Source organism: Dipodomys spectabilis, unplaced genomic scaffold (assembly GCF_019054845.1).
Source record: "Dipodomys spectabilis isolate Male_0828 unplaced genomic scaffold, ASM1905484v1 ptg000002l, whole genome shotgun sequence".
Classification (NCBI taxonomy): domain Eukaryota; kingdom Metazoa; phylum Chordata; class Mammalia; order Rodentia; family Heteromyidae; genus Dipodomys; species Dipodomys spectabilis.
Genome location: NW_024870679.1, coordinates 46,854,774 through 46,879,652, shown reverse-complemented (window position 1 = coordinate 46,879,652; position 24,879 = coordinate 46,854,774). Strand labels below are relative to the sequence as shown.

Sequence of the window (24,879 nt, the reverse complement as noted above, 5' to 3'; positions counted from 1 at the left end):
GCACAACCAATAAGAAAACAAATATTTGCTTATGTCTCCAGGTGGAGTGGTCTCTATCTCTACTTCAACCCTTATTGTCAATGGGGTAATACATATCACAGCCAGATACCTTCATAACCTCTATCTCTATGCTACTGCAGGCAGACAATACCCATATTAAAAATGGCATACATGAATATGAAAATGAAGTTATATGTCCTAACTAAAGTCATGAAGATAATTAAGGTTCAGAAATGTGATTTAAACCAATTAGTAACTATGTCTACATCTACAAGAATCTATAATAGCCAACTAAAATCTTCTACAATAATAGAGTAACCAGGATAGTCATGTGATTGTTTTCTTCTTAAATATGTTCTTCCTAAGTCTAATAAAAGACAGTGGAAGTCCATTCAGTGGTCTTATCTATACTTTTATGCAACTACCAGGGAAGAACTACAAATCTACTTTCCTTCAGTTAGTTTCAGCATGTACCAATAGCCTAGTCTAAGCTTTTTATGTCATCTTAGGAAAGCTACAGTAACTAACAGATCCTGCTCAAATAGCCAGTAGGGAGCAGTACCACATCTTTGCCTGTAGGTGATCAGGTGTCCCCAATCTCATCATCCTCCAACCTACCCACTGACATTAAGGCAGTACCCTTCCTGAGATAAAATGCTGCTTGCTTAGGGTGAGTGCAGCCAGCAAGAAGAATCAGGAAACTCTCTGCACTGACTGTTTCAAGACTACTAGGTCCTAGACCTAATAGTCGATCTTGTAAGGAGAAAAGTGGCATGCAAGGGGCTGAAATCCTATTAGTACAAAATAAAGCAATGCCCGAATAGGTTGTTCAACACTATTTCTGATAAGCTAAATCATCTTTGTTACAAAGGCACCACTACTAAAATATGTGATCCATGTGTTTTACAGGTGTTCGAAATATATTTTTTGATTATTCAATATAAAATGCTTGTGCAAGTTAATGTCCTAGATGATTTGTTTTATTGGTTCTCTGGTTTATTTCCAATGTCTGACATATAGTAGATACTCAGTATTTGCTGAATGAATAAGTAGAGATAACTGGTGAGCAAGAATAGCTTCTGTGGCTCAGTAGTAGAGTGCTTGCCTCGCGAACATGAAGCCCTGGGTTCGATTCCTCAGTACCACATAAGCAGAAAAAGCTGGAAGTGGTGCTGTGGCTCAAATGGTCCAGTGCTAGCCTTGAGCTGAAGAGCTTAGGGACAGCACTCAGGCCCAGAGTTCAGGCTCCATGACCCAAAAAAAAAAAAAAAAAAAAAAAAGAAAAGAAAGAAAAGAAAAAAAAGAATGGCTTCTGCTTTTGAGTCCACTGTCTAAAAGCCAAGTGGACAAAAATACAATACAAAATAAGAACCACTACATATCACAGAGGGATATGTTAACTTTGGGGGAGTAAAGAACTCCTTCCTAGAAGAAATAAAATCTAAACTGAGATCTGAAGAATAAGTAAAAATTAACCAAGATCTGGGCTCTTTTTCATTTCTTACACTGGAGAGGCAAGAAAATTCCAAGAGCATGCACAAGCCCAGTAGAATGAGGGCACACAGTACAATCAGTGAACTAAAAGGGATTAATAGCTAGACTTGGATGAAGCAATGAGGCCAAATAAGGAAGAGTAAATCCTGTGGACGGGTAGTTGTAGGGATGGTAAACCATACTAAAGACTTTGGACTGATATTGGTGATAGAACTAATGGTCTGAACTACAATATCTCTATGGAGATGAAGCAGTGGGTACGATTTTGAAAAAGATATAAAAAGCACTGGACTTGATGACTAAACTTTCAAATCCCTCACATGAGAGTAAGAGAGAGGGCTGGGAAGGTGGCTCAGTGGTAGAGTGCTTGCCTCGCATCATAAGGCCCTGGGTTCAATTCCTCAGTACCACATACACAGAAAAAGCCAGAAGTGGCGCTGTGGCTCAAGTGGTAGAGTGCTAACCTTGAGCTGAAGAGCTCAGAGGCAATGCCCAGGCCCAGAGTTCAAGCTCCACGACCGACAGAGAGAGAGAGAGAGAGAGAGAGAGAGAGAGAGAAAGGGAGATAGAATAGTTTAGGATATTATCAAATTCAGACAACTAAGTAGATATAAAGGAAGCAGAACATCTTTCAGAGCAAGAATAGGAGATATTGGTGTATATTATGGGAGTTCTGTGTTAAGGTGGACGTACTTGTGGTTCTAGGTTGGAAATGACCAGATTGACTTATATACTGGTTTGAAGCTTAGAAGTGACAATATTGTTAATACAACTAGCAATTAAAATGTTTTAGGTGGATGAAGCAACCCAAAGAAAGAATATTCTGAAAGATAAGAAAGATAAGAGGAAGGCTAAGGTATACTTGGAAGTGTAATAGTATTTAAAGTCAGAAGAAAGAAGGAAGATAAAGTAGTGCTGTAGAAACCAAGGAAGAAAGTAGTTTAAAAGGAATGGTCTACAGTATCAAAGCTACTAAGGCATATCAAAGACAATACAAACTGAGAAGTGCTCACTGAACTAGAGGCAAGAAGCTGTGGTAACTTGCCCTGGGCAGAAGACATTGCTCCAGCTCAGTGAGGACAAGCTAGAATCCTCACCTTCATTGTCTCACATTGTTTATCCAGTTTCTCTGGGGCTTGGTTCATCCCCATGTAACTATCAGTGGTATCCAAGGCTCTTTTCTCCAGTTTAGCTCCAGAGAGCTGCTCTATTCCTGGAAGTCTGGTCTGTAGCTGTTCACCAGATGATTCCATGGAAGTCACCCAATCCAAGAGAGCATCAATCTTACTCTTGTTCTCTGCCAGCTCCTTTGCTGCTTTACTCTGAAAGCAAGAGGTAGTCCAGTGAGAAAGCCTTAGATACTCAAATATAAACCACAGGTTACAATTTCTGCAGGGTCCTTCAAAGAAAACTAAATAAAGATTTTTTTTTATGGAAAAAAAATGTTGGCAGTGTGGCTCAAATGGTAGAGTGCTTACCAAGCAAGCAGGAAGTTCTGAATTCAACACCTAGGGCCACCAAAAAAGATTTTTTTCTCTCCAAATTTATACTAAAAATTACTTTCTAAACATTTTTGCTGAGCACCAGCAAAATATATAATCTAGCTACTCAGGAGGCTGATATCTAAGGATCATGGTTCAAAGCCCGCCCAGACAATCAGATTATAAAAGATTCTTATTTCCAATTAAATCAGAAAAAAGCTGGAAGTAGAGGTATGACTCAAATGGTGGAGTATCAGCTTGGAAGTAGAGGTATGACTCAAATGGTGGAGTATCAGCTATGTGAAAAAAGTTGGACCAGAGAAGGGCCTGGTGTGTGCACTAGCACACACACAAATATAATATATATATTATATATTTTATATTATATATATTTCATATATATATATATGAAATAAATACAAACTACAGGTTAAGCAAAGCATTGGGTCATACTAAAGAAAAAGTGATGCTCTAATTTTAGTTATAAACAGTCTTTCCAAATAACAAAAATAATTTTTTAAAAGAACTATTATCTATTATTAATTTCTTTGAACAATCTCTAGAGTTTACTTATATTTCACTGTTTACAAGGAGAAAAAAAGACAAATCTCAGTTTTTAAAGCAATCAATGGTCCTGCTGCCCAACAAGATTTCACAGAATTCTTTCTAGCTGTAGAAAAGTGACACATTGGTTTGGTAGACTCAGAACACGGTCACATTCAATTATCTGGCTACTATTTGGAAAAGCAGACCTCTAGTTCTTATCTCAGCCAAACAAAACAGTTCTTAAACTTCCAAGTATGTTAATTAATTGAATAGGATATATCAAATTATACATCATCTTATGTTGCAGAACTCATCTTTAGGCAACTTAGTTCTCTCTTTCATCTTCTCTGACACTCTCATTATCATCAGACCCCAAGATTGAACAAAGGATTTGATTCAATCTGCTAGTGCTGAATGGGGGCAGAAAATCATTCAAGACTTGACTTTCTCTTTGGTTTCTTTAGGTGCCATGATTTACTTCATTAACTATATCAAGGCTGCCTGGAAATAGTCTGTGACCTATCACTAGTGTAGATTCAAGAGAGAAGTATACCATCTCTTTTTCCTCCTAGGGTAATACCCTACTTAAGTTCTTTCAAGTAGTTAAGTTCTGAGTGTACAGATAGCTTTTTATTTTATTTTTTATTTTTTTGCCAACCCTCAGCCTTGTAAAATGTACTTCTTGGCAACTATTCCTCACCTGAAGTCATTCTGGGTATTTCTTATAAAAGCAAAGGTTGCTCTTGAATCAGTTATTTTTTTTTTCTCATTCTATGCTTTCTATAAGGAAGTTTCCCCTTATTTTTGTGTAACTGAAGTTTTCATTTAGTAAAACACCAAGTATCATAGCCATTTGGTTACCTTTTCAGTCTCCTGCTGTAAAGCTGAGCTCACTGCTTCCTGCACTTCCTTTTGAGCCACTTGGGTTCGTTCCTGGAGAGCTTTATATTGCTTCTTAGCCTGATGAAGTTTTTCTTGAAGAGCTGTCAGCTCTGAGGGACTCAGTTTGGTTTGGTTTTCTTCTAGGAACCCTTCAATATCTTTGACAACAGTAGTAAATGAGGTGGCATGGTTCTGAATGTTGTCCTGTAAATCCTGAACACAAGAAAACAGTTTAACAGTTCTTAGTATTTCCACATCCTCGAATACTATAGGATGGAATGGCTAGGATGACATTTCTGTATTTAGTTCTTGACTTATAATTTATCTAAGTTTTACCTCTAAACCAGTGCAATGAAAAATTTAAAATATTTCACTTTCTCAGCAAATACTTGGTGGGAAAAAAAGGAAACTTCCCATAATCTAGCTACTCAGGAGGCTGATACCTAAGGATCATGGTTCAAAGCCAGCTCAGACAATCAGAATATAAAAGGCTCTTATTTCCAATTAAATCAGAAAAAAGCTGGAAGTGGAGGTATGACGTCAGTGGTGGCGTATCGCCTATGTGAAATAAGTTGAACCAGAGTGAGGACTATATATTGATATACTGAATAGTGGGAGATTTTTATTCAGCTGCAAGTTACCTGCTAAGAGATTATTCTTTCCATAAAGAGGAGTTGACAGCATGTTCTAGCAAAGTCAAAGCCCATTCATTGGTCTTTTATATTACTATATAAAAGTCCACAGGATTCTTAGCTTTTGTGTTCAAGGCTATTGCTCTACCACTTTGAGCCACAGGCTACTTCCCATTTTTGGGTAGTTAATCAAAGGTAAGAATCCCAAGGACTTCGGTTTCCCCAGGCTGGCTTCAAACTGCGATCCTCAGATCTCACCCTCATGAGAAGCTAGGATTACAGGCATGAGCCACCAGTGCCAGGCCCCAGTTTTTTGTTTTTTGTTTTTTTGGTTGGTTGTGAGGCCTGAACTCTGGGCCTACGTGCTGTTCCTCAGCTCTTCAGCTCAAGGCTAGCACTCTACTACTTGAGCCACGGTGCTACTTGCGGCTTTTTCTGCTTATATGTTGCTGAGAGAATCAAATCCAGGGCCTCATGCATGCAAGGCAAGCACTCTACCACTGAGTCACCTTCCCAGCCCCATGGTTTTGTTTTTTGAGATTTGTCATCATCAATCGTAGTCCAAAAACATTAAACAGAAAATTCCAGAGATAAGCAATTCCTAAAGTTTAAAATTATGCATGATTCCAAATAACATTGTTCAGCTGGGACCATGAATCATTAGTTTGTTCACAATATCCATGCTGTATATACTACCAATCAGTCACTTCCTGGATGCCCAAATTATCAGACCATCTATTGTATCATAGTGCTTGTACTTCAGGAATCCTTATTTCACATAATGTCCCTAAAGCACAAGCATATTGATACTCTTTATTATTCTTGTTATTATGTTGTATTTTATTATTAGTTATGGTTATCTATCTCTTACTATGTCCAATTTATAAACTAAACTTTATCATAGGTGTGTATGTACTGGGAAAACATAGTATATAGGGTTTGCTACTATATGCTCCAGGCATCTATCTACCCTTTCCTCTGTACTCTTTTGGTTATTCTTCTCCTTAATGTGGCCTACAACAAGCAGTATGAGAAAAGCTTTTCCCCATCTCTCCAGCTTCACTTTTTTGTTAATCTTTCTCTTACTTTTTGTGGTCCAACTGAATTAGCTCAGTTCTTGAATATATTATGCTCAATCCCATTCCAGCCTCCAAACTCAGGCATAAACCTCTACCTAGTATGTTTTTTTTCCTCTTACCACATCATGCACTAACCCCTATAAAAGCATATCATTCACTTCTCAATTTAAGTGATTCTTTTTTTTTGGTTGGTCATGGGGCTTGAATTCTGGGCTTGGGGCTGTCCCTGAGCTCTTCAGCTCAAGGCAAGTGCTCTACCACTTGAGCCACAGTGCCACTTCTGGTTTATTGGAGATAAGAGTCTCACAGACTTTCCTGCCCAAGCTGGCTTTGAGATCCCCAGATCTCAGCTTTCTGAGCAGCTAGGATTACAGGTGTGAGCCATTGGTGCCTGGCTTAAGTGATACTTCAAGTAACCTTTTCTGATACCCTAGACTAGACTGTGTCTCTGGTCTATGTTTTCATATGACTTTACATTTAAAGATGTAATGGCTAATAATTAGATGCTTGTTCTAGAGCTAATCTATCTGTCTTCCCTACCAAACTAAACTTCATGAGGGAAGGGGTAATAACTGTTTTTCATGATTTGGACATTAAGCACTGGTATACAGAAAGCCTTTATAAACATGTTTTGAAGAATGAAGAACTAGTTTAACTCATACTGACCTTCAAGTCACTTTGGTTCTTCTGCAAAGCAGAGAGATCCTGTGGGGAGGCTCTGCCCTGGTGGCTCACCAGTGCTTTTTCTGCCTGTCCTACCCAGCTGCAAAGGTCCTCCAGTTTCTGATGACAGGTATTTTGTTGTTTCTGCAGAGTCTAATTAAAATGCAAAGGAATCAAAAGACAATTAATAACTCTCATTTTACAAATATGTGTAATTCCCTGAAATGTAAAACAGGATTTTGTGTCAAAGAGAGAAAAGCAATGGAAAACTAGAAGAGGAAAAGGCACAGAAATCATATTCAGGAAGCTCCCATTATTTGGGCAGTCTGGTCATTTAGCTCTGTGGTTGGGATGATATCACGGTAACTTTTGGGGAGGGAATACCCCTGGTTAGATTTGAATTTGGGAGCTCTTTTGTCAGATATCCATTACTACCTTTGGAATCTATTACTATCTTTGATCATGGTGATAAACATCAGAATCAGCCATTCTGACAAATTTCTCTAGAACTAAAGAATTTGCTAAATACTAAGCCAAAACATGAAAAGGTAGTAGGAGAAAAAAAAATCAAGGCCTTGGATAATTTATAAGCTAAGTTTATCAATAATTTGAACTGATTTTATGTACCAAATGTCCCACTACAGAGAGGTATTAGCATGATTACACACCAGGCACATAGCTTGGTTTGGCTATTTGGAGAAACTGCCCAAGAATAGAAACTTGGCTTAGCTTCTTGAATATCTACACTATTATCATAGGAAAAGTTAGGCTCATGGAGAGAGAGGGAATATGTTTCTGTGCCTGCTCCTTTCCCCAGATCTCTTACGGCTGAAGCACCTAATTGAGCAATTGAGCATGATGTGTTCTCCTGACCATCCTTCTAAAACCACTTTCTACCAGTTAGTGTTTTCTGATGGCATTTTAGTCACCTGCACTTACAAACAGGTGCTCACATTGGCCCTCTCTCCCCCTTTTTAGGACAAATAGAAGGGCACTTGAAGAGAACTCCTAAGAGTTCTTCAGCTGTAAAACAGGATCTTCATGGGTTAGGATAGGTGCAGACTGAATCTGAAAAAAGCAAAGCAAACAAGTTATCACATAGACATACACACACATTCAGAGCAAATAGAGAGAAACAGAGTATTTCTGACAACAAGGTTAATAAACATTTGTGGAATTACTATTGTACTCATGGAAAATGGTAACATACAGTTCTATCATCTGCTGAAAACTCAGGGACCTACCCTGGATCTAGGCTGGGTCTTAAGGTGGTTCAGACCAATCTACTTCATTCATTACCCACAGGCTATCCCATGCTATTTAAATTACTAAGTAAGGGAAGCTGGGCTCGGTGATGCCTGCTTATAATCTTAGCACTTGGAAGGGTAGATTAGTGAGTTTGAGGCTAGGTTTGGCTACATAGCAAGACACTGTCTCAAGTAGAAAATTACTAAGTGAGGATATTGCACATGTTCAATGGTGCAATTAACAGGTAATCTAAACCATTTCATTAAGATTTGACTTTGTGGGCTGGGAAGGTGGCTCTGTGGTAGAGTGCTTGCTTTGTATGCATGAGGCCCTGGGTTCGATTCCTCAGCACCACATAAGCAGAAAAAGCCGGAAGTGGCTCTGTGGCTGGAGTGGTAGAGGGCTAACCTTGAGCTGAAGAGCTGAGGGACACTGCCCAGGCCCAGAGTTCAGGCCCCAAGACCGGAAAAAAAAAGAAAAAAGAAAGATTTGATTTTGTTTATAACACATTTGAAAGTATAAATAAGCAGTAATGGGACTTATGGCCCTGAGTAATCTTTCTTTCCTTTTTCCTTCCTCCCCACCCCCTGCCCCCCATCCTGGGGCTTGAACTCTAGACCTGAGCACTGTCTCTTAGCTTCTGGGCTCAAGGCGAGCACTCTACCACTAAACCACAGCTCTACTTGCAGCTTTTTGTGTTAACTGGAGGTAAGAATCTCACAGACTTTTCTGCCCAAGCTGGCTTAGAACTGAGATTCTCAGATTTCAGCCTCCTGAGTACCTAGGATTACCAGCACCTGGCTTCTAATTTCTTTTAAGTCTGACCCCAAAGCTCAATTATACTTTGTATAATGTTTAATAAAAGGAGCTCCTGATATTTTCTGGTGACAACTAGCAAATCCTATTATCATCTTGCTGTATGTCAACTTACTATTCAAACAGCAGAAATAAGATAAACATCATTCAAGATATTTAAAGGCTATGTTGTTACTATTAATACAATGATATTGCCTTTGAATTTTTTAAGAACAGACTTGTGATGAGTGATGGCTAAATTTTTATTTATTTTTTAATTTATTTTAATTTACTTTATTTATTATTATTATTTTATTTTTATTTTTTTGCTAGTCCTGGGGCTTCAACTCTGGGCCTGGGCACTGTCCTTGAGCTCTTTTGCTCAAGGCTAATACTTTACCAGTTGAGCCACAGCGTCACTTCTGGCTTTTTCTGTGATTAATTGGAAATAAGAGTCTGGTGGGTTTTCTGCCTCGGGTGGCTTTGAACCAAAATCCTCAGATTTCAGCCTCCTGAGTAGCTAGAATTACAGGCATGAGCCACTGGCACCTGGCTAATAAATTCTTTTAGTATTTTTTTTTTGTTGGTAGTGGGGCTTGAACTCAGGTCCTGGGCATTGTCCCTGAGCTCTTTTGCTCAAGGCCAATACTCTACCACTTTGAGCCACAGATCCAATTTCTAGATTAAAAAAAAATTATCATATCGGCTTTCAGAAACTGATTTTAGTGTCGGGCACTACTGTGTGAAAAGAAGAACTAGAAAATTGTAATAATTTTAAATTTAAAAGTAGTCTAAAGATTGCCAAGGGATCTTATTACAAATTATTTGAAAAGTCTCAGCATAAAACTGATATCTAGAATCATTCTTCTGAAGCTCATAGTATATAGATGTTTTCTCAACTCTCAAAAAGAATACTGAGGAAGAAAATAATATGAAGAAAGGGCAATGAGACAGTGAACAGTAGCATTTCACTAAGCTGAATACGCTTGCACATGCAATCACATTAACACATATATATTCCCTCACATGCACACAAAACAAAAACATGGCAAGAAAAACAGAACAGCTGCCAAAACCACAATGGCCCAAGTGACATGAAATTTCAAAATTGGATCCAGATTCCTGGATACATGAATGGATGGTGGCCAGAAACCCCCCAAAATAGAGGACATTTCAAAAGACAAACTGAGCCCAGTTGCTGGTTCAGTCTGACCTTAACCTGGGCTTCCTGCTTCGTTTGTTCAAGATGGGCCTGTAATGCATCCATCTGAGCTGCTATCCGTTCCACGAGGTCCTGGAAGGACCTCTGCAGTTCATTCAGGAGCCTCAGTATTTGTCGATTCTGCTGAGGGGACAAGTCCTGTGCATGCTCAGAGATAAAGAATTGGATATCAAAAGCAAGAGTATCCAACTGAGATTTCTTTTCTGCCACAGACTGCTTCATATCCTGAAATAAGTAGGGAAAAAGAGACAAAAACAAAAAGAGAAATAAATCTTCTATTTCGCTATCCATTAACAATTTATTGGTTAGAATCGAGGAGAAGTTAATGTTCTTTCCTTCTTTCCTTTTTTCCCCCCCTTCAATTGTGAGGCTTGAACTCAGGGCCCGGACACTCTCCCTTAGCTTTTTCACTCAAGGCTAGCTCTATCACTTGAACCATAACTCCACTTCCAGCTTTTTTTTTAATAGATAACTGGAGATAAAAGTCTCATGGAAGGCTGGGAAGGTGGCTCAGTGGTAGAGCACTTGCCTTGCACGCATGAGGTCCTGGGTTTGATTCCTCAGCACCACATAAGCAAAAAGAAAAAAGCCGGAAGAGGCACTGTGGCTCAAGAGGTAGAGTGCTAGCCTTGAGCTGAAGAGCTGAGGGACAGCGCCCAGGCCCAGAGTTCAGGCCCCACGACTGGATCCAAAAAACAAACCAAAAAAAACAAAAGTCTCATGGAGTTTCCTGCCTGGGCTGGCTTTGAACTGTGATCTTCACATTCAGCCTCCTGAGTAGCTAGGATTATAGGTATGAGCCACCAGCACTGGGCCCTTTTTGTTGTTGTTGTTGCATTGCGACCCAGGGTCTTGCACATGTGAGGCAACTGCTATACCACTAAGCTACACTCTCAACTCAAAAAAAACACACAAAAAAACAAGTGAAACATCCTTGGTATGAATGGAATGGGTTACCTCATAGTGTTGGAGAGAGTGATTCAAGCTGATGACATCTATTTTGTTGTCATATTCTTTGCTGTTTAGAATAAGATTTGCATTGCCAACCCAGGTTCTTAGATCTTGAAGCTTTTCTTCTAGCTGCATATGTTGACTTAACACTGTAGTCTGAAAAATAAACTGCAAGTCAGATTATAAAACTCTGGAGGCCTGCCCAAGCTTTGCGAGCCTTTATGAGTTAAAAGATGATGCTACCTTTTTTACTTCCATGGCATTCTGGAGGTGGAATAGTCTGGAATTCCAATGGTCACTTACAGAGCTGAGAGACTTTTGAAGATTCTTGGCATCTTTCTCCAGAGCCTTCAACAACTGAGCAGGGACTTCTTGGGGCTGGCTGTTGATAATCTGATCCACACACTCCAATTCCTGACTCACCAAGTTGGACAGATCCTTTAACTCCTTGTCTAACACCTGGGAAAATAAACTGGTGGTAATGCCAAACTAAAGACAAGCAAACTTGCTATCAGGGAATCTGCTATGAACATACATATCTTCACTCACTTCATGTGATAGGATATAGGGCTTAGAAAATGTTTTTATGTACATTCATTCTTATTATATTAACCCAGGTCCAACTCAGAGTCTCCTGCAGCACCCTGTTAGGGGCTGAGATTACAAGATATGCCATTATGCCTGGCTGAGTTTATGTGTGTTTTCTTGATGTCTTACTGGAGTTTGGGAAAAATAATAGAGATGAACTTACATCCAATTTATTCAGTATTTCTTACTAACCAATCACTACCTTGAACTTACCTTGTGCATACAAGGAGATGTAGTCTAGAAGATGTTTTCTGCAAAGGCTAGCTTTGGATATAATCATGATTCTCCAGATCTCAGCTTCCCAAGTACTAGGATTATAGGCATGAGCCATTAATGCCTAGACTCTTTTAAGCCTTGAAATCTTCTGGGAAAATAAAGCTAGCTATCTTGAAGCCATCAAACTCACTGAAGTCTCTGGGAACCTACCTTGGCCCGACACAGAAGATTCTGTAGTTCTGTCAGATTAAATTCCAAAGGCTGAATCTGTTTAGTCCTCATTTCAATGTCCCGTAACAGAGACAGATAAGATACCAGTTTCTCATCATGTTCTAAACAGAGTTGCCGGTTAAACACATTCTGTGGAGCAAAAAATGAAAACCATTCGCTTCTGTAATTTTTCTTTAGATAGGCTTTTTTTTTTTGGGGGGGGGGGGGTCTGGTTGTGGGGCCTGAGCGCTGTCCCTCAGCTCTTCAGCTCAAGGCTAGCGCTCTACCACTTGAGCCACAGTGCCACTTCCGGTTTTTTTCTTTTTGCTTATGTGGTGCTGAGGAATCAAACCCAGGGCCTCAGACATGCAAGGCAAGCGCTCTACCACTGAGCCACTTTCCCAGCTCCCCCCTTTTTTTGGGGGGAGGGCCCAGTCATGGGGCCTGAACTCTGGGCCTGGGCGCTGTCCCTCAGCTCTTCAGCTCAAGGCTAGCGCTCTACCACTTGAGCCACAGTGCCACTTCCGGCTTTTTTTCTTTTTGCTTATGCGGTGCTGGGGAATCGAACCCAGGGCCTCGTGCATGCCAGGCAAGCGCTCTACCACTGAGCCACCTTCCCAGCCCCTAGATAGGCTTTTAAAGCAGGCAAGGTTTCTTGTTGGATAAACAGAAATGAGAAATTTTTCCTAAAATAGGACAAATACAATAAAACGTTATTTTATTAGATCATTTCAATATGACAAAAGTGATTTTATTTCCTCAGAGAACAGAAGGTTGTAATTATCAATGAATAAATATTACTCTAGGAACATTTCCAAAGGTTACTCTGATTTCAAGTAGCATCATTTCAGTATTTCAAATTAGTTCCAATGTTAGTTTCTAATGTAAACCTCCTAGGCTGGAGATGTACAACAGTGAAAGAGTGCTTACCTAGCAAGCCCAGGGTTCCTTCTCCAGCACCACAAAACAGCAAGACAAAATAAAACTTGCAAATTCCAAAAAGGCATTCAGATTTCATGCCTAATCTATATTAATGTATTATAGATGATAAAAGTTGTACCTTAGAGGATTCTCTAGTACACTAAAATGTAATTATGCCTAGTTTTACATATGTGAACTATGTATCCAATTAAGAACTTAAACTATGAATCAGTTATCTCTCTCTCTCTCTCTCTCTCTCTCTCTCGCACACACACACACACACACACACACACACACACACACACACACACACACACACACACACACACGGAAATTTACCTGAGTTGCTCTGAAGGCCTCAGGATTTACTCCTTCACTTCCCTTTCCTCCAGGTACAGCCATGAAGGGAGCTTGTTCATTGCTTGGGCTATCTCTGACCCTTTTCTGTGGTGTCTTCTGATCCATCTTCTTTGTAGCATATGACATCTGGGACACTGTTGTTTCTTCACTGAGCTCAGAAATAGCGGGACTAATGATAGTATCCTGTAGCCCCGCACTCTCTTTCTGCAACCTATCTTTGTGCAATTTTTCTGGGAGAAGGGATACCATAACTATAGGGCTTGCCATTTCTAGAAATCTATCTCCATTTGTTTCTTTGGTTGTTACTACTTTAGATTTGAGCATTCCACAAAGTTCAGGATCATCTTTGCTCTCCTGATGATAGAAATCTTTTCTGTCTGAGGATTCTAGACAACTGGCCTCTTTTGCATCTACTTTAGAAACTGTAATTTCTTCCAGTTTAAGAGCTCTTGTTGAATTAGAAGGTACTTCTTGGTATGACTTTTCTTTACACTTTTTAGCTATGGAAATTGGATCTTTGATTTCCTTAGTCTTAATAATAACATAGGAATCTTGATGATCATTGGTTTCTTGTCTGGTGGTTTCTTGGACAGTTCTGTATGTTTTGGAAGTTTGGGATATATCTGTAACTTGAGCTTTTAAAACTGTTTTTTGTTTGCATAATACTTCAGGTTTGGGAGTCACAGAAGAAAATGGCTTACTATGTGTCCCACTAGTGGTTTCTTGAGATAAATTTTCTCCTGGTTTTAAAGTAGAATAGAGGCTTACATTTCTTCCTTCCCCTTGACTGACTTGTGTAGAGCTGAAGAATGTTGGAACACCTTGATTTCTTGCAGAAATTTCTTTAGTTGTCATTTGGCAAGAGTCTTCAGTTTTACAAGTAACAGAAAACTCCATTTCTCTACCAGTTTCTTTCCCTGTTTCACTTCCATTCATTTCTAGAGACTGGAAGTCATACACATCACCAATGGTAGTTTTCTGATTTAACTCTGCTTCAGAAAGAACTGCTGGTTTACATGTTTGGACATTTTCTTTTACAATCATCTCCCTCTTCTCTCTCTTACTCTTCACCCTAGTATTCACTGGTTGCTCACTCAGCAAATTGCCTGATGTTTCATGATTTGATTCTTGTACCTCAGAAGCAATTTCCCTTAGACTTTTTCTTGCTTCTTCAACATCTAGGCCTGAGGTGGACTGCTTGATATGAATAATCATTTCTGTTGGTGACACTACTTTTTCCTGCTCTACATCTGTATTTTTTCCCAAATGATTTTTAGCAAGCTCATCGAGTGTCAAATCAGAAGGTTCTGAGTAAGGATGCATCACTGAAACTTGGTCTGAGGATTTACCTTTAAGATTGCCATGAATAATGATGCTGACTGCTCCTTTAGCACCTCGAATTCTTCCCTCGTCTTGATCTTTACTGTCCACTTCCTTCAATGAACTCTTCCTGCTTCTTTTTGCCATTTCCCCAACTGAATCTCTTACTTTAACCTTTCCTTGTGTAGACTGACTTTCAATTTCTAAGAATCTGTCATGGTCTCCTTTATCACAACTCACTTCAGCAGTCTGATTACATGCAGTTAACATTGCTTTCCTCAGAAATTCATTATTTACCTCACATACTTGAATTCCATCTTGCTTTTCAATATGAGCTCCATCATCATGAGACTTTAAAGCAGCTGCCAATTCAGGGCTGAGAAGTCTTCTCTCAACAGCTTCTTGTATAGTCACTCTTTGATCATTAAATATGTCAATAATTCCTCCATTCAATACCTGATGAGATGCAATAATTCTGGCCATGTCTTCATCCATCAGTTTCTGTTCCAAAGCTGATGCTAATGTAAGTCTTTTGCCTGTGGCTGTATCTATGATTCCACCAGTGTTTGCCTGAGTTTCCAAAATTTTCAGTGTAGATGGAATGTCTACTTTTCCAAGCTGAATTGCTTCAGACAATGTAAGTACCCTGTCGCTCATCCCATCTTTAATGTCTGAGAAGGGAATTACTTCTAGGTATCTCAATCCAGATTCAATATCAATCTTACATTTCTTTACCAAATCTGAGTAGGGAATAATTCTGCAATTTTCAGGATCTATAACCCCATGCATCATTCCTGAAGCTAGTACTGCCTTTTTAGTTAACAGTTCTTCTTTGTTAGGTTCTGCACAGGTCAACTGCTGGCCAGAAATGATATCCACAAGATTCTCATTTAAGGCCTGAATTTCTTGGATTTCTCTTTTCATCTCTGGGGTAACAAGATCTAATTTTATAGCTTCAGGGAGTGAAAGTGTTTCCTTTGTTTCAGGATGATAAAACTGCTGAAGGTTTAAGTTCTCAACTTTTTTGAGTTGGTTGGCTAGATCTTCATCAATCAAGGCATGTTTACAGGCATTATCAACAGAAAGTCTCATTCCAGATATATGGTGAATGATACCTCCATCAACTAGCTGTTTAGTCAAGAAACAAATGGCTTCCTCTCTCTCCAAAAGACCTCTGTCAATGGCTTGTACAACTGTTAAAAGGGCTTTATTCTCAGGGTCCACAAGTCCTGTTGTTTCCATTTGTAGACCAATCAATCTCTCTCTAACTGTTTTGTCAGCATCTCTGCCTTTGGAAGCCTTCTCCAGATTTATAAGGTCTGTCTGCTCAGCATTGTCCACCAAACCAAGATTTGAGGCCAAAGTTACTGAAAGTTTTTTGCCTCGTTTCAGGTCAACAATTCCACCAGTTAACACCTGTCCCTCTAAAATTCTGGTGGCTGTTTCCTTGTGAAGAAGTCCAACTGCCACTGCATCATTAACAGAGCATAGTGTGTGAGTACGGGGGTCTAAGACACCACTTATAGCTTTATCTGCATTGAGAACATTATGTAATAATGTTTCGTCCATCAGACCTTCATCAATAACTTCTTCAGTTGTCAAAGACTCAGAGGTCTGAGAATCAAAGAACCCCCGAAACATGTTCAGTTTTTCCATAAGTTTCACGGCAGTGTGGCTAGGCACAATACCTTGCGCTATTGCTTCACTTAGTAAAAGTTTCTGACCTGTTCCTTCATGAAGTATACCACCATCTAGAAGCTGTGCAGACAATACATTTAAGGGAGCTTCTTTAAGCAACTCAGGATGATTGCATGAAAAGGAAGTCTCAATATCATGATCTTCTGTGTCAGTCTTTTGTATTATCACCATATCACCATCTGCAACTCTTTGGCCTTCTTGGCTTTGTTTACAGCCATCCTTAGCTAAAAGCATTTCACTTAACACCTTTTCTTTGTCCAAAGAATGAATATTCACATCACTTTCTGACTTAAATCCTAATTTTAAACCAAGTGACTTCTCTGCCTGAACTTGTGACTTTTTCCTTTGGGATTTAATGAGAGGCCTTTTAGTTTCACTTGGAATATATTCAGTCTTATGAGACTTTGCTTGTTCTTTCTGACTTGTAAAGGAAGTCTTTCTGGGAGCTTGCCATTTTCCCTTTGTTGTTTCAACAGAAAAAACATCTTTGTCAACCACCAACGGCCCACCTTCAGTTTCCTTAGGAGGTATCACCAGAAGTTCTCTGCTGGCATTTTCTCTAGTAGAAGTTTCTGTTTGGTCTTCATTTTTAGTATTTAACAACTGCCTTTGTAACTCTGAGTTGACTTTATTTATGACCTTCAAAGAGTCAACATTTCCAGTAACCACTTTTTGTTCTCCTATAGACAGATCCTTTTCAGGGTTCTCTAAAGAAGAATATTTTATTCCTACAACAGTCTTTTTGCCTTTTGCTTCAGCGCAATCTTCTTGATGGGGATATTCTTTGTTCTGAGAAGAAAACTGGAATCTCACAGTGAGCTTATCATTGAAAGTTTCTGTGATGTTCTCACTAGCTGATTCTTGAAATTTCTTAGGATTGTCTAGTCTATAATGTCCAATTTCAAGCATTTCTGAAGGACTTGCTTGATATTCATCTCTGGATGTAAGGATCTCTATCAGTTCTTGATCTAACAGAAGCACCCTCTGTCCATTGTGCACATTAATATAGCTATGAGTCATCAGTTGAAATAACAACTCATCTCCATGGTTTGATATGCCCTCAGTTTGGCCCTTGTTGCACAGAAGTGCTGCTGTTCCAGAAGTAGTACCTGATGTTTTTCTCTCTGAAAAGTCTGCTAATTGCATGTGGGGCATCACATCAGGGATACAAATTAATTTTAAGCTGTTGGCAAGATCTTTGTCCAAAATACTAGTTTCTATTGCTTTCTTCCAGGAGCAAATCTCTGTGGTTTCTGGTAAAAAAAGAGCTTCAATATGCTCTCGGTTACTAAGGATTTTGCATGCTAGTTCAGTAGACACAATACCTTGTTCTAGAGCATCTGTAATTGCGAGAATCTCTCCAGATTCAGGCCATAGGAACCCCATGAATGACCAGAGGGATTCCAATATCACAAGGGCAATCTTAGCAGTTACTAGGTCATTGCTTACTGCTTCATCTATTGTTATCCTACGCCCTGTGATAGTGTCAATGATGCCTCCAGTCTGAAGCTGCCTTATGAGAATAGCACAGGCCATATCTTGGTCAATCAAATTATGTCTTACAGCCTCTTCTACTGTAAGTCTGTGTCCTGTTCTTGGATCTACAATGCCACCTGCAAAAAGCTGAGCTTCAAGCAGCCGGATAGTGACTTGCCTATCTATTAGCCCTTCTTGAACAGCACGAAAAATGTTAACCTTCCGGTCTGATTTCAAGCTCACCATTCCTCCTGCCAACTGCTTGACAGGCAATAATTTCAATCCTGATTCCTGGTGGACAATACATCTTTGCATCAGATCCAGTAAACCTATTTTCTCAGCTGTGTTGGGGTCTATCAAATTCCTGGATGATCTCAGGTGAGACTCTAATGCTGAATGAAGCCCAGCAGAAATGAGGCCTTGATGAAAAGCTTCCTCCAGGTTAATACAGTTCTCATTGGGGAAAACTTTGAAACCACCAGTTGCCAGGTGAACTTCTAAGACTTTCAGTCCAAATCTCTCACTGATTATTCTCTTTTCAATTGCTTCTACCACAGAAAGGGGACCTTTGTTTGCAGTAAGCCTGCTTACTAAGGACAGGGTATCCTGTAGCTCCCAGAGACGCTGGTACATAGGAGGATTAATGAGGTTTCTGGCAAGGCCCTCCTCCAAAGAGAGTTCTTCACTAGTCTCAGGAGCAATGAGACCAGACATGATAACCTGGGATTCCAGAAGCATAAGGCCTGTATCTTGGTCAATGAGGCCCTTTTGCATGGCTCTGAAGATGGGAAACATCTCCACTGTGCCTAGGTCAATCACCCCAGCAACTGCTCTGAAACCCTAAAAGAAAAAAGGAAAAAGAAAACTAAGTCAGAACCAATGGCAAAGAACAATTATTGAAAGGAATCATTCAACAAACTAATGTATATAAAATTCTGACCACAGAAAAACTCAGCCCTGATAAGTCTCAACATGTAGGAAATATTCTGAAGCAAACCTGGTAGTGTTAATGAAAAAAAAATTGTAAACTGCAGAATATTTAGTAGGGCCCAAAATTCATAGATTATTTGAAGGATGATGGATGGCATTTAGCATATCTGAGTGACAAGCTCTACAAAGTGGCAAGCAGTAAATGTGAAAGGACAGTTATTTCTAAGACTAAATCATTACAAAGGGTTTTAAAAACACCTACCAGTTCGGAGAAAGTAAAAAAAAAAATCAACCTCATATAGCAACTTCTCAGTGTTGAAACCCATGCAGAAGACTCTGGAAGAAGCACGTCTCTGCTGATGGGTTCAGCAGGAGTGGTCCACAGCATGAGAGATTTAAACAGCCCAACAGCCACAAAATAGTTATGCATCCTAAGAATAGGCTTGTGTATACACCCAAGCAATTGGGATATTTACAATCATTGTGGCCAATGCTAGCTTTACAACAATGGATCTAAGTTAAATTTTCCAATCTGAATTATATTTATTCTAGGACTTGGAAATAGCAAGACAAGAAGGAACAAGTTGGGTGCGAGTAGCTCATGTTTGTAATCTTAGCTACTTAGGAATCTGAGATCTGAGGATTATAGTTCAAAGCCAGGCTGAGCAGGCAAATCCATGAGAATCTTATTTCCAAGTCACCACTAAAGACCCTGAAGTGGTAGAGCAGTAGCCTTGAGTCGAAAAAGCTCAGGTATAGTGCCCAAAGCCCTGATCAAGCCGAAAGAAAGAAAGAAAGAAAGAAAGAAAGAAAGAAAGAAAGAAAGAAAGAAAGAAAGAAAGAAAGAAAGAAAGAAAGAAAGAAAGAAAGAAAGAAAGAAAGAAAGAGAGAGAAAGGAAGGAAGGAGGGAAGAAAGAGAGAAGAGAGAGAGAGAAGAAAGAGAAAGAGACAGAAAGAGGGAGAGAGGGAGGGAAAGAGGAAGGAAGGAAGGAAAAAGAAAGAGGAATATTCTAGGGACCAGACTCTTGCCTCAGGAATCACTGGTAACTTTCCTTCTGATTTAGGCTTGAATGGGTAGAATAGTAACAATGATGATAACAACCACTTATTAGGTTTATTTACCACTGACAATCCTCAAAATGATCCTAATAGCTGTTTTGAACTTTACAACTTTGTGGGGGGGGGAATGGGGGGAGGAGGATATGAAGGGACAGGAAGGGGAAACAAAGCAGGAGGCTACAACGCTTGAAAAGAAATGTGCTCATTATCTTACCCACGTAATTGTAACGCCTCTTTTACAGTATTTTCACAAAAAATAATAATAGATAACTGAAAAAATAGCTGTTATAATCTTAGTTTATAAGTAAGAAAATAAGCCACAGAGAGGGTAGTTAACTTACTCAATGTCAAAATACTAGTGAGTTCCAAAAACAAATCAAGTCTAGATTTTAAATCTTACATTATAAACTGCCTGTTCAATTGGCTCCAGTATTATTAAAACAAACATACAAACAAAAAAACAAGCCAAGTTACATTTTACACAAGTTAGGCCCTAAGGTTGCTGAATAAGTCAAACCTCACACATTGCCAAAATCACCTTTGTACATCCTAGAAACAGCTTCTAAAGAGTTCTCATTTTGAAGCCTGTTATCACAGAAAGATGTTGTTTAGATTTTAAATCATTTAAGAGCTTAACCAGTTAGAACACTACTACTTTCACAATTTTTCAGCTCTTCTTGTCCATATTCATTATCTTCATTTCCTTCCATCCTCTCTTTGGACAGTGTTGCTTTCTAGTCCTTATTAAACTCTTTGTAACTTATCCCTTGTTGAAGCAATTGCCAATTACCTTCTTGTCTTGTAAGCAATGAATTTCATTTCTATGTCAGTGAGAAATAAACCCCATAAAAGCCTACTTTATCCATTCAGTGTAAAAGACAGTGCTTGTAGTACAATGAACATGGGGTGAATGAATGGATAAGTAGAAAGAAAGCCCTTAAATCATTAAGCCAGATTTTTTTAATGTACGCTCAAGATTTTAAACCTGATGACTGTACACTGGAAGAAAGCAAGATAACAAATGAGGGAAGAGTAGAACTGGCTCACTTCTTTCACTGAAAGAGCTCAATTAATGGAATAATTGGTAGGCTTTGCCACACTAAGTATAATACTATTTGCTATATTCCCCTCATCTTGTTTTCTATCCCAGACTATAGGATTCAATTTGTGCAAGTTAAACATGTACCAATCTACTATGTCTCTTTTACAGAGAAACTGAAAAAGTTCATGGACTTGAGATATCTGAAAATTCCTTTTAGAAAAATCCATGTAAGGCCTATTTAGCAGCAAACAAAAGGAAAGCTTATGTTAAGAACTTTAAATTTCTTCTATAAGATTCATTAAGCCTTAGAAACGCTGACATTGAACACAGATGTGGAGTCTAGCCAAACAGAAAAGACTACACAGATCCTTCCAACATCATCATAACTGGAGGACAGGCAGACAGCACTAAACTGGGAAGTAATCCAGAAAATAAAAATCCATTTCAGCCCTACCAAACATGGACATTGTGACCTAAACAAGCATTAAAAGACAGAGGAAAAAGAAGGAAAACATAAAAGGCTTCTACTTACCAGAGTTGCAGGGCACGCCTCGGGTAGATAAGAGATAGAGCCTTATGGAGCAGCTCAGCCGTATCACACACACAGTGTAAGCTTGGTGTTAGCGTCCAGCATGCGACTGTTTTGTTTTTTGTATTTTGTTTTTGTTTTTTTGTTTTTTGCAAAAAAGAACCCCAAACAGGTCGTCCTCTTTTCCCTTTGTGCATTTGTGCTTAAACTCCAAAGGGTTAGTGAAACTTGTAAGCAAGGATGTCAGTTAATCAGAACAATACTTCACATGAAACACACACAGTACAGGGACACATCATGCTCAATGTAGTGGTGCTCAGCAGCTTGTCTTTATTCTCCAGCCCCCGCCCCAATTTTTTTTTTAAACTTTCAAAATGAGAACTGAATGTTCTCAGCAAGCAATTGTTAAAACTTTTCATATACTCCCTTATATGGTGAAGCAACAAGCCATTAGAAGTGGGTTACTTTATATAGATAATGCTACATCAGCATATTCTTTTTTGGAATACCCCATCAAATCAGGGCTGGTCTGTCTTTACAACTCTAGCTCCTGGTGCATAAATTTATATCCAAGGACCAAAAGTCAAGGTTTATTTTTTCTGAGCTTTATTTTAAACATCATTTGAATCTAATTTGATTGCCACATGAACTCAAGTTTTGTTCTTCCCCACAAATTGGCCATTGCTTCACAACATAGGAAATAAGCAGGCAAACACACACATATATATGTATATATCCCATAGACACATGTATATATTATGGTAAGTGTACACACACATAAATATTCAGGAAGTACTTAGGACAACCAACAACAAACTACAACAACTTTTAATGGTCCAGGAAATAACATGGAGTGGAACTGGTAAAGCTGTCATGTGATGGGATGACCATGAGTAGGGGGAACCAGTGTCTCAGTCAGTGAACTTCATCTACCAGTTTGCTTTGAAATGGCATTCATTTCTCACTCTTCATTGTAGGGAAGGAAAGGTTCACAGCTTTTCCTTCCCAATATCCATAACTCTTGGTTAACAACTTTGGGGTGAGAAAGCCACAAAGGAGTAATCTTACTGCCCTGTGATCAGATATAATACAAATTTATGTTCTCTTGGACTGCTTTCAGCAACAAAATGATAAAAGACAGAAAAAAGGTCCAAAGGTTTGTCCTTTGGTGTTTTAACTGACTAATACATCATGGAACCCCAGTTAAGATACACAAGACAAATGGTTGCTAAGGTGAAGTTAAAAATTAAGTCATATGGGTCATGGAAAGCTAGTGATTGTGACTCTCAATCAGCAACATTGTTTTTACACACTCGGAGAAGGTATCCTCCCAACGTTGGAAGACAAAAACTAAAAATACCTTTTGTTCTGTCTGCTGAGCCAACTGGCTCTGGAGCTGTTGGAGCTGGTTTGCTGAACCATCACAAAGATCATGGTAAGCCTTGTTCAGGGCATTCAATTGCTCAGAAATCTGCTCCTTCTCTTTTTCTGAGAGTCTAGAAGATGAAGCATTAAAGATGATTTAAAAAATTAATTGTAGCTGGATGCCAGTGCCTCACACCTGTAATCCTAGCTACTCAGGAGCCTGAGATCTGAGGATCATTGTTCAAAGCCAGCCCAGGCAGGAAAGTCCAGAATTGTGATCCTCAGATCTCAGCCTCCTGAGTACCTAGGATTACAGGCTTGAGCCATGGGCACCTGGCAGTTATTTTAAAATAAAATGTTTTGAAAAGATTATAACAAAGTCTCATTTATCCATCACCCATCTATTGAGCTTTACCAATTTTAGGGAAAGGTAGAAAGACAACTGGGGTTTAAACTCAGGGCCTTAACTTAAGGTATGTATATAGTTCTTTTTGCTTTAGTTATTTTTCAGACAAGATCTTGCCAACATCAACCCATGATTCTCCTACTTATCCAACCCATAGAGCTGAAATTACAATTGTCAACATCCACATGCATTAACATGGGGGTTCACAGCATCAAACTGCAATCCTCCTGATCTCTACCTCCAGAGTAGCTTGGAATTACAGATATGCACTATCGTGCCTGGCATATTAATTTTTAGTCTTTAAAACAATTTTTAAGACAGGATTTACTACATAGCACAGCTGGCCTTGAATTTGCAACTCTTTCCTTCTGCCATAGCCTCTTACACACTGAGATTACAGGTAGGCATCAGCTTAAATTATAATATTTACTGTATTTTCTATAGGTCTTTTAGAAATAGATACTATGCATGTAATTGAAGCTCACTATGTACTCTGTATAAAGTCCACTCATTTTTGTATCTTCCCAAAGGTAATCACCTCCTAAATCTGTTGGTTCCTGCAACTTGACATTTTTTTTATTTTTAATTCTGCATTGTTACCATGAATGAAGTATATAAGTTCATATTAGATCTATCCATCAATTCAATGGGATTCCTAAGCTTTTCTTGATTTTTTTTTCTTTTTTTTTGAGGGGTTAGTTGTAGGGATTGAACTTTGGGCCTAGGCACTGTCTCTGAGCTCTTTTGCTCAAGACTAGCACCCTACCACTTGCAGCTACAGCATCACTTCTGGTTTTCTGGTGGTTAGTTGGAGACAATCTCACAGACTTTCCCTCCTGGGCTGGCTTTAAATCAGAATCCTCAGATCTCACAGGTGTAAGCCACTGTTGCCAGGCTCCTTTCTCTTTTTCTTGGCCAGTTGTGGGACCTGAACTCAGGGCTTGAGTGCTGTCCCTAACCTTTTTGTGCTCTACCACTTGAGCTACAGTGCTACTTCCAGCCTTTTCTGCCTGGGCTGGCTCTGAACCAGGACCCTCAGATCTCAGCCTCCTGAGTAGCTAGGATTACAGGTGTGAGCCACTGGTGTTCAACTCCAGCTCCTTTCTTGATTTAAAAATTTTTCTGTTAGTCTACCAGTCCTATTATCTTTAATTTCTTCTCTTTAGGAGTCTAGATCTCATAGTGCATCCTCTTTGCTCTGTCCTCTCACTGATCTGGGTAAGACCCTAACCCCGGATCAATCAAACCACTGAACCTCTTTGCTCCTAGACTTCTTATACTGCTAAGTATGCCCAACTGGGGGTTGGATCTATAACCTCAACTAGGCCTTGGTATTTCCTAACAATCTTTTTGGGAGTTCCCAGAGAAGCCCCTTTTCTTTCTGCCTCAACATCACTTTAATATTCAGTAAACACCTCTGCCTATTTGAAAGAGAAATTATAGACCATTGGACACCATTCTTCTCATATTCTGGCTTTCCTCCTGACAATATTATATTCATGTATGCCTTTCCTAATCCCCAACCCCTCATGCAGAAAAAAACAAAACAAAACTATTCTAACTCTTAACGTTACACTTTCTATTAATGAATTTTAACATCCCACACACCTTCTGGAACCTTCCTTATTATCTTCTTCATTTTGTCCTTGAGACTTAGTCCATAAACAGTTAAAAATTTGGACTAATGTAGTTAACATACTCTTAGTAAATATTTGGTATTTCTACCCTGATGTCCGATAGGTTGGTTTTTTGTTTTTGTTTTTTGT

General features: G+C 39.1%; 1 protein-coding gene and 1 non-coding gene across 12 annotated transcripts in view; both read right to left on the bottom strand.

The window, feature by feature from the left end:
* Macf1 (microtubule actin crosslinking factor 1) overlaps positions 1–24,879 on the bottom strand; it is a 364,069-nt gene that overhangs the window by 124,170 nt on the left and 215,020 nt on the right. For 6 of the 11 annotated variants that reach the window (XM_042674998.1, XM_042674983.1, XM_042675025.1 and 3 more), the window contains exons 35-43: positions 22,703–22,838; positions 13,268–18,622; positions 12,008–12,157; positions 11,237–11,452; positions 11,000–11,149; positions 10,034–10,267; positions 6,781–6,930; positions 4,383–4,616; positions 2,592–2,816 (exon numbers count right to left, since the gene is read on the bottom strand). In XM_042674998.1, the coding sequence (XP_042530932.1) occupies positions 2,592–2,816; positions 4,383–4,616; positions 6,781–6,930; positions 10,034–10,267; positions 11,000–11,149; positions 11,237–11,452; positions 12,008–12,157; positions 13,268–18,622; positions 22,703–22,838 (6,850 nt within the window). The remainder of the gene's footprint in view (positions 1–2,591; positions 2,817–4,382; positions 4,617–6,780; positions 6,931–10,033; positions 10,268–10,999; positions 11,150–11,236; positions 11,453–12,007; positions 12,158–13,267; positions 18,623–22,702; positions 22,839–24,879) is intronic. The other 5 variants (XM_042675035.1, XM_042675068.1, XM_042675046.1 and 2 more) reach the window with 2 other exon arrangements.
* Trnaa-ggc lies at positions 12,549–12,629 on the bottom strand. Its single transcript has one exon. It is a non-coding gene; the product is annotated as a tRNA-Ala (tRNA).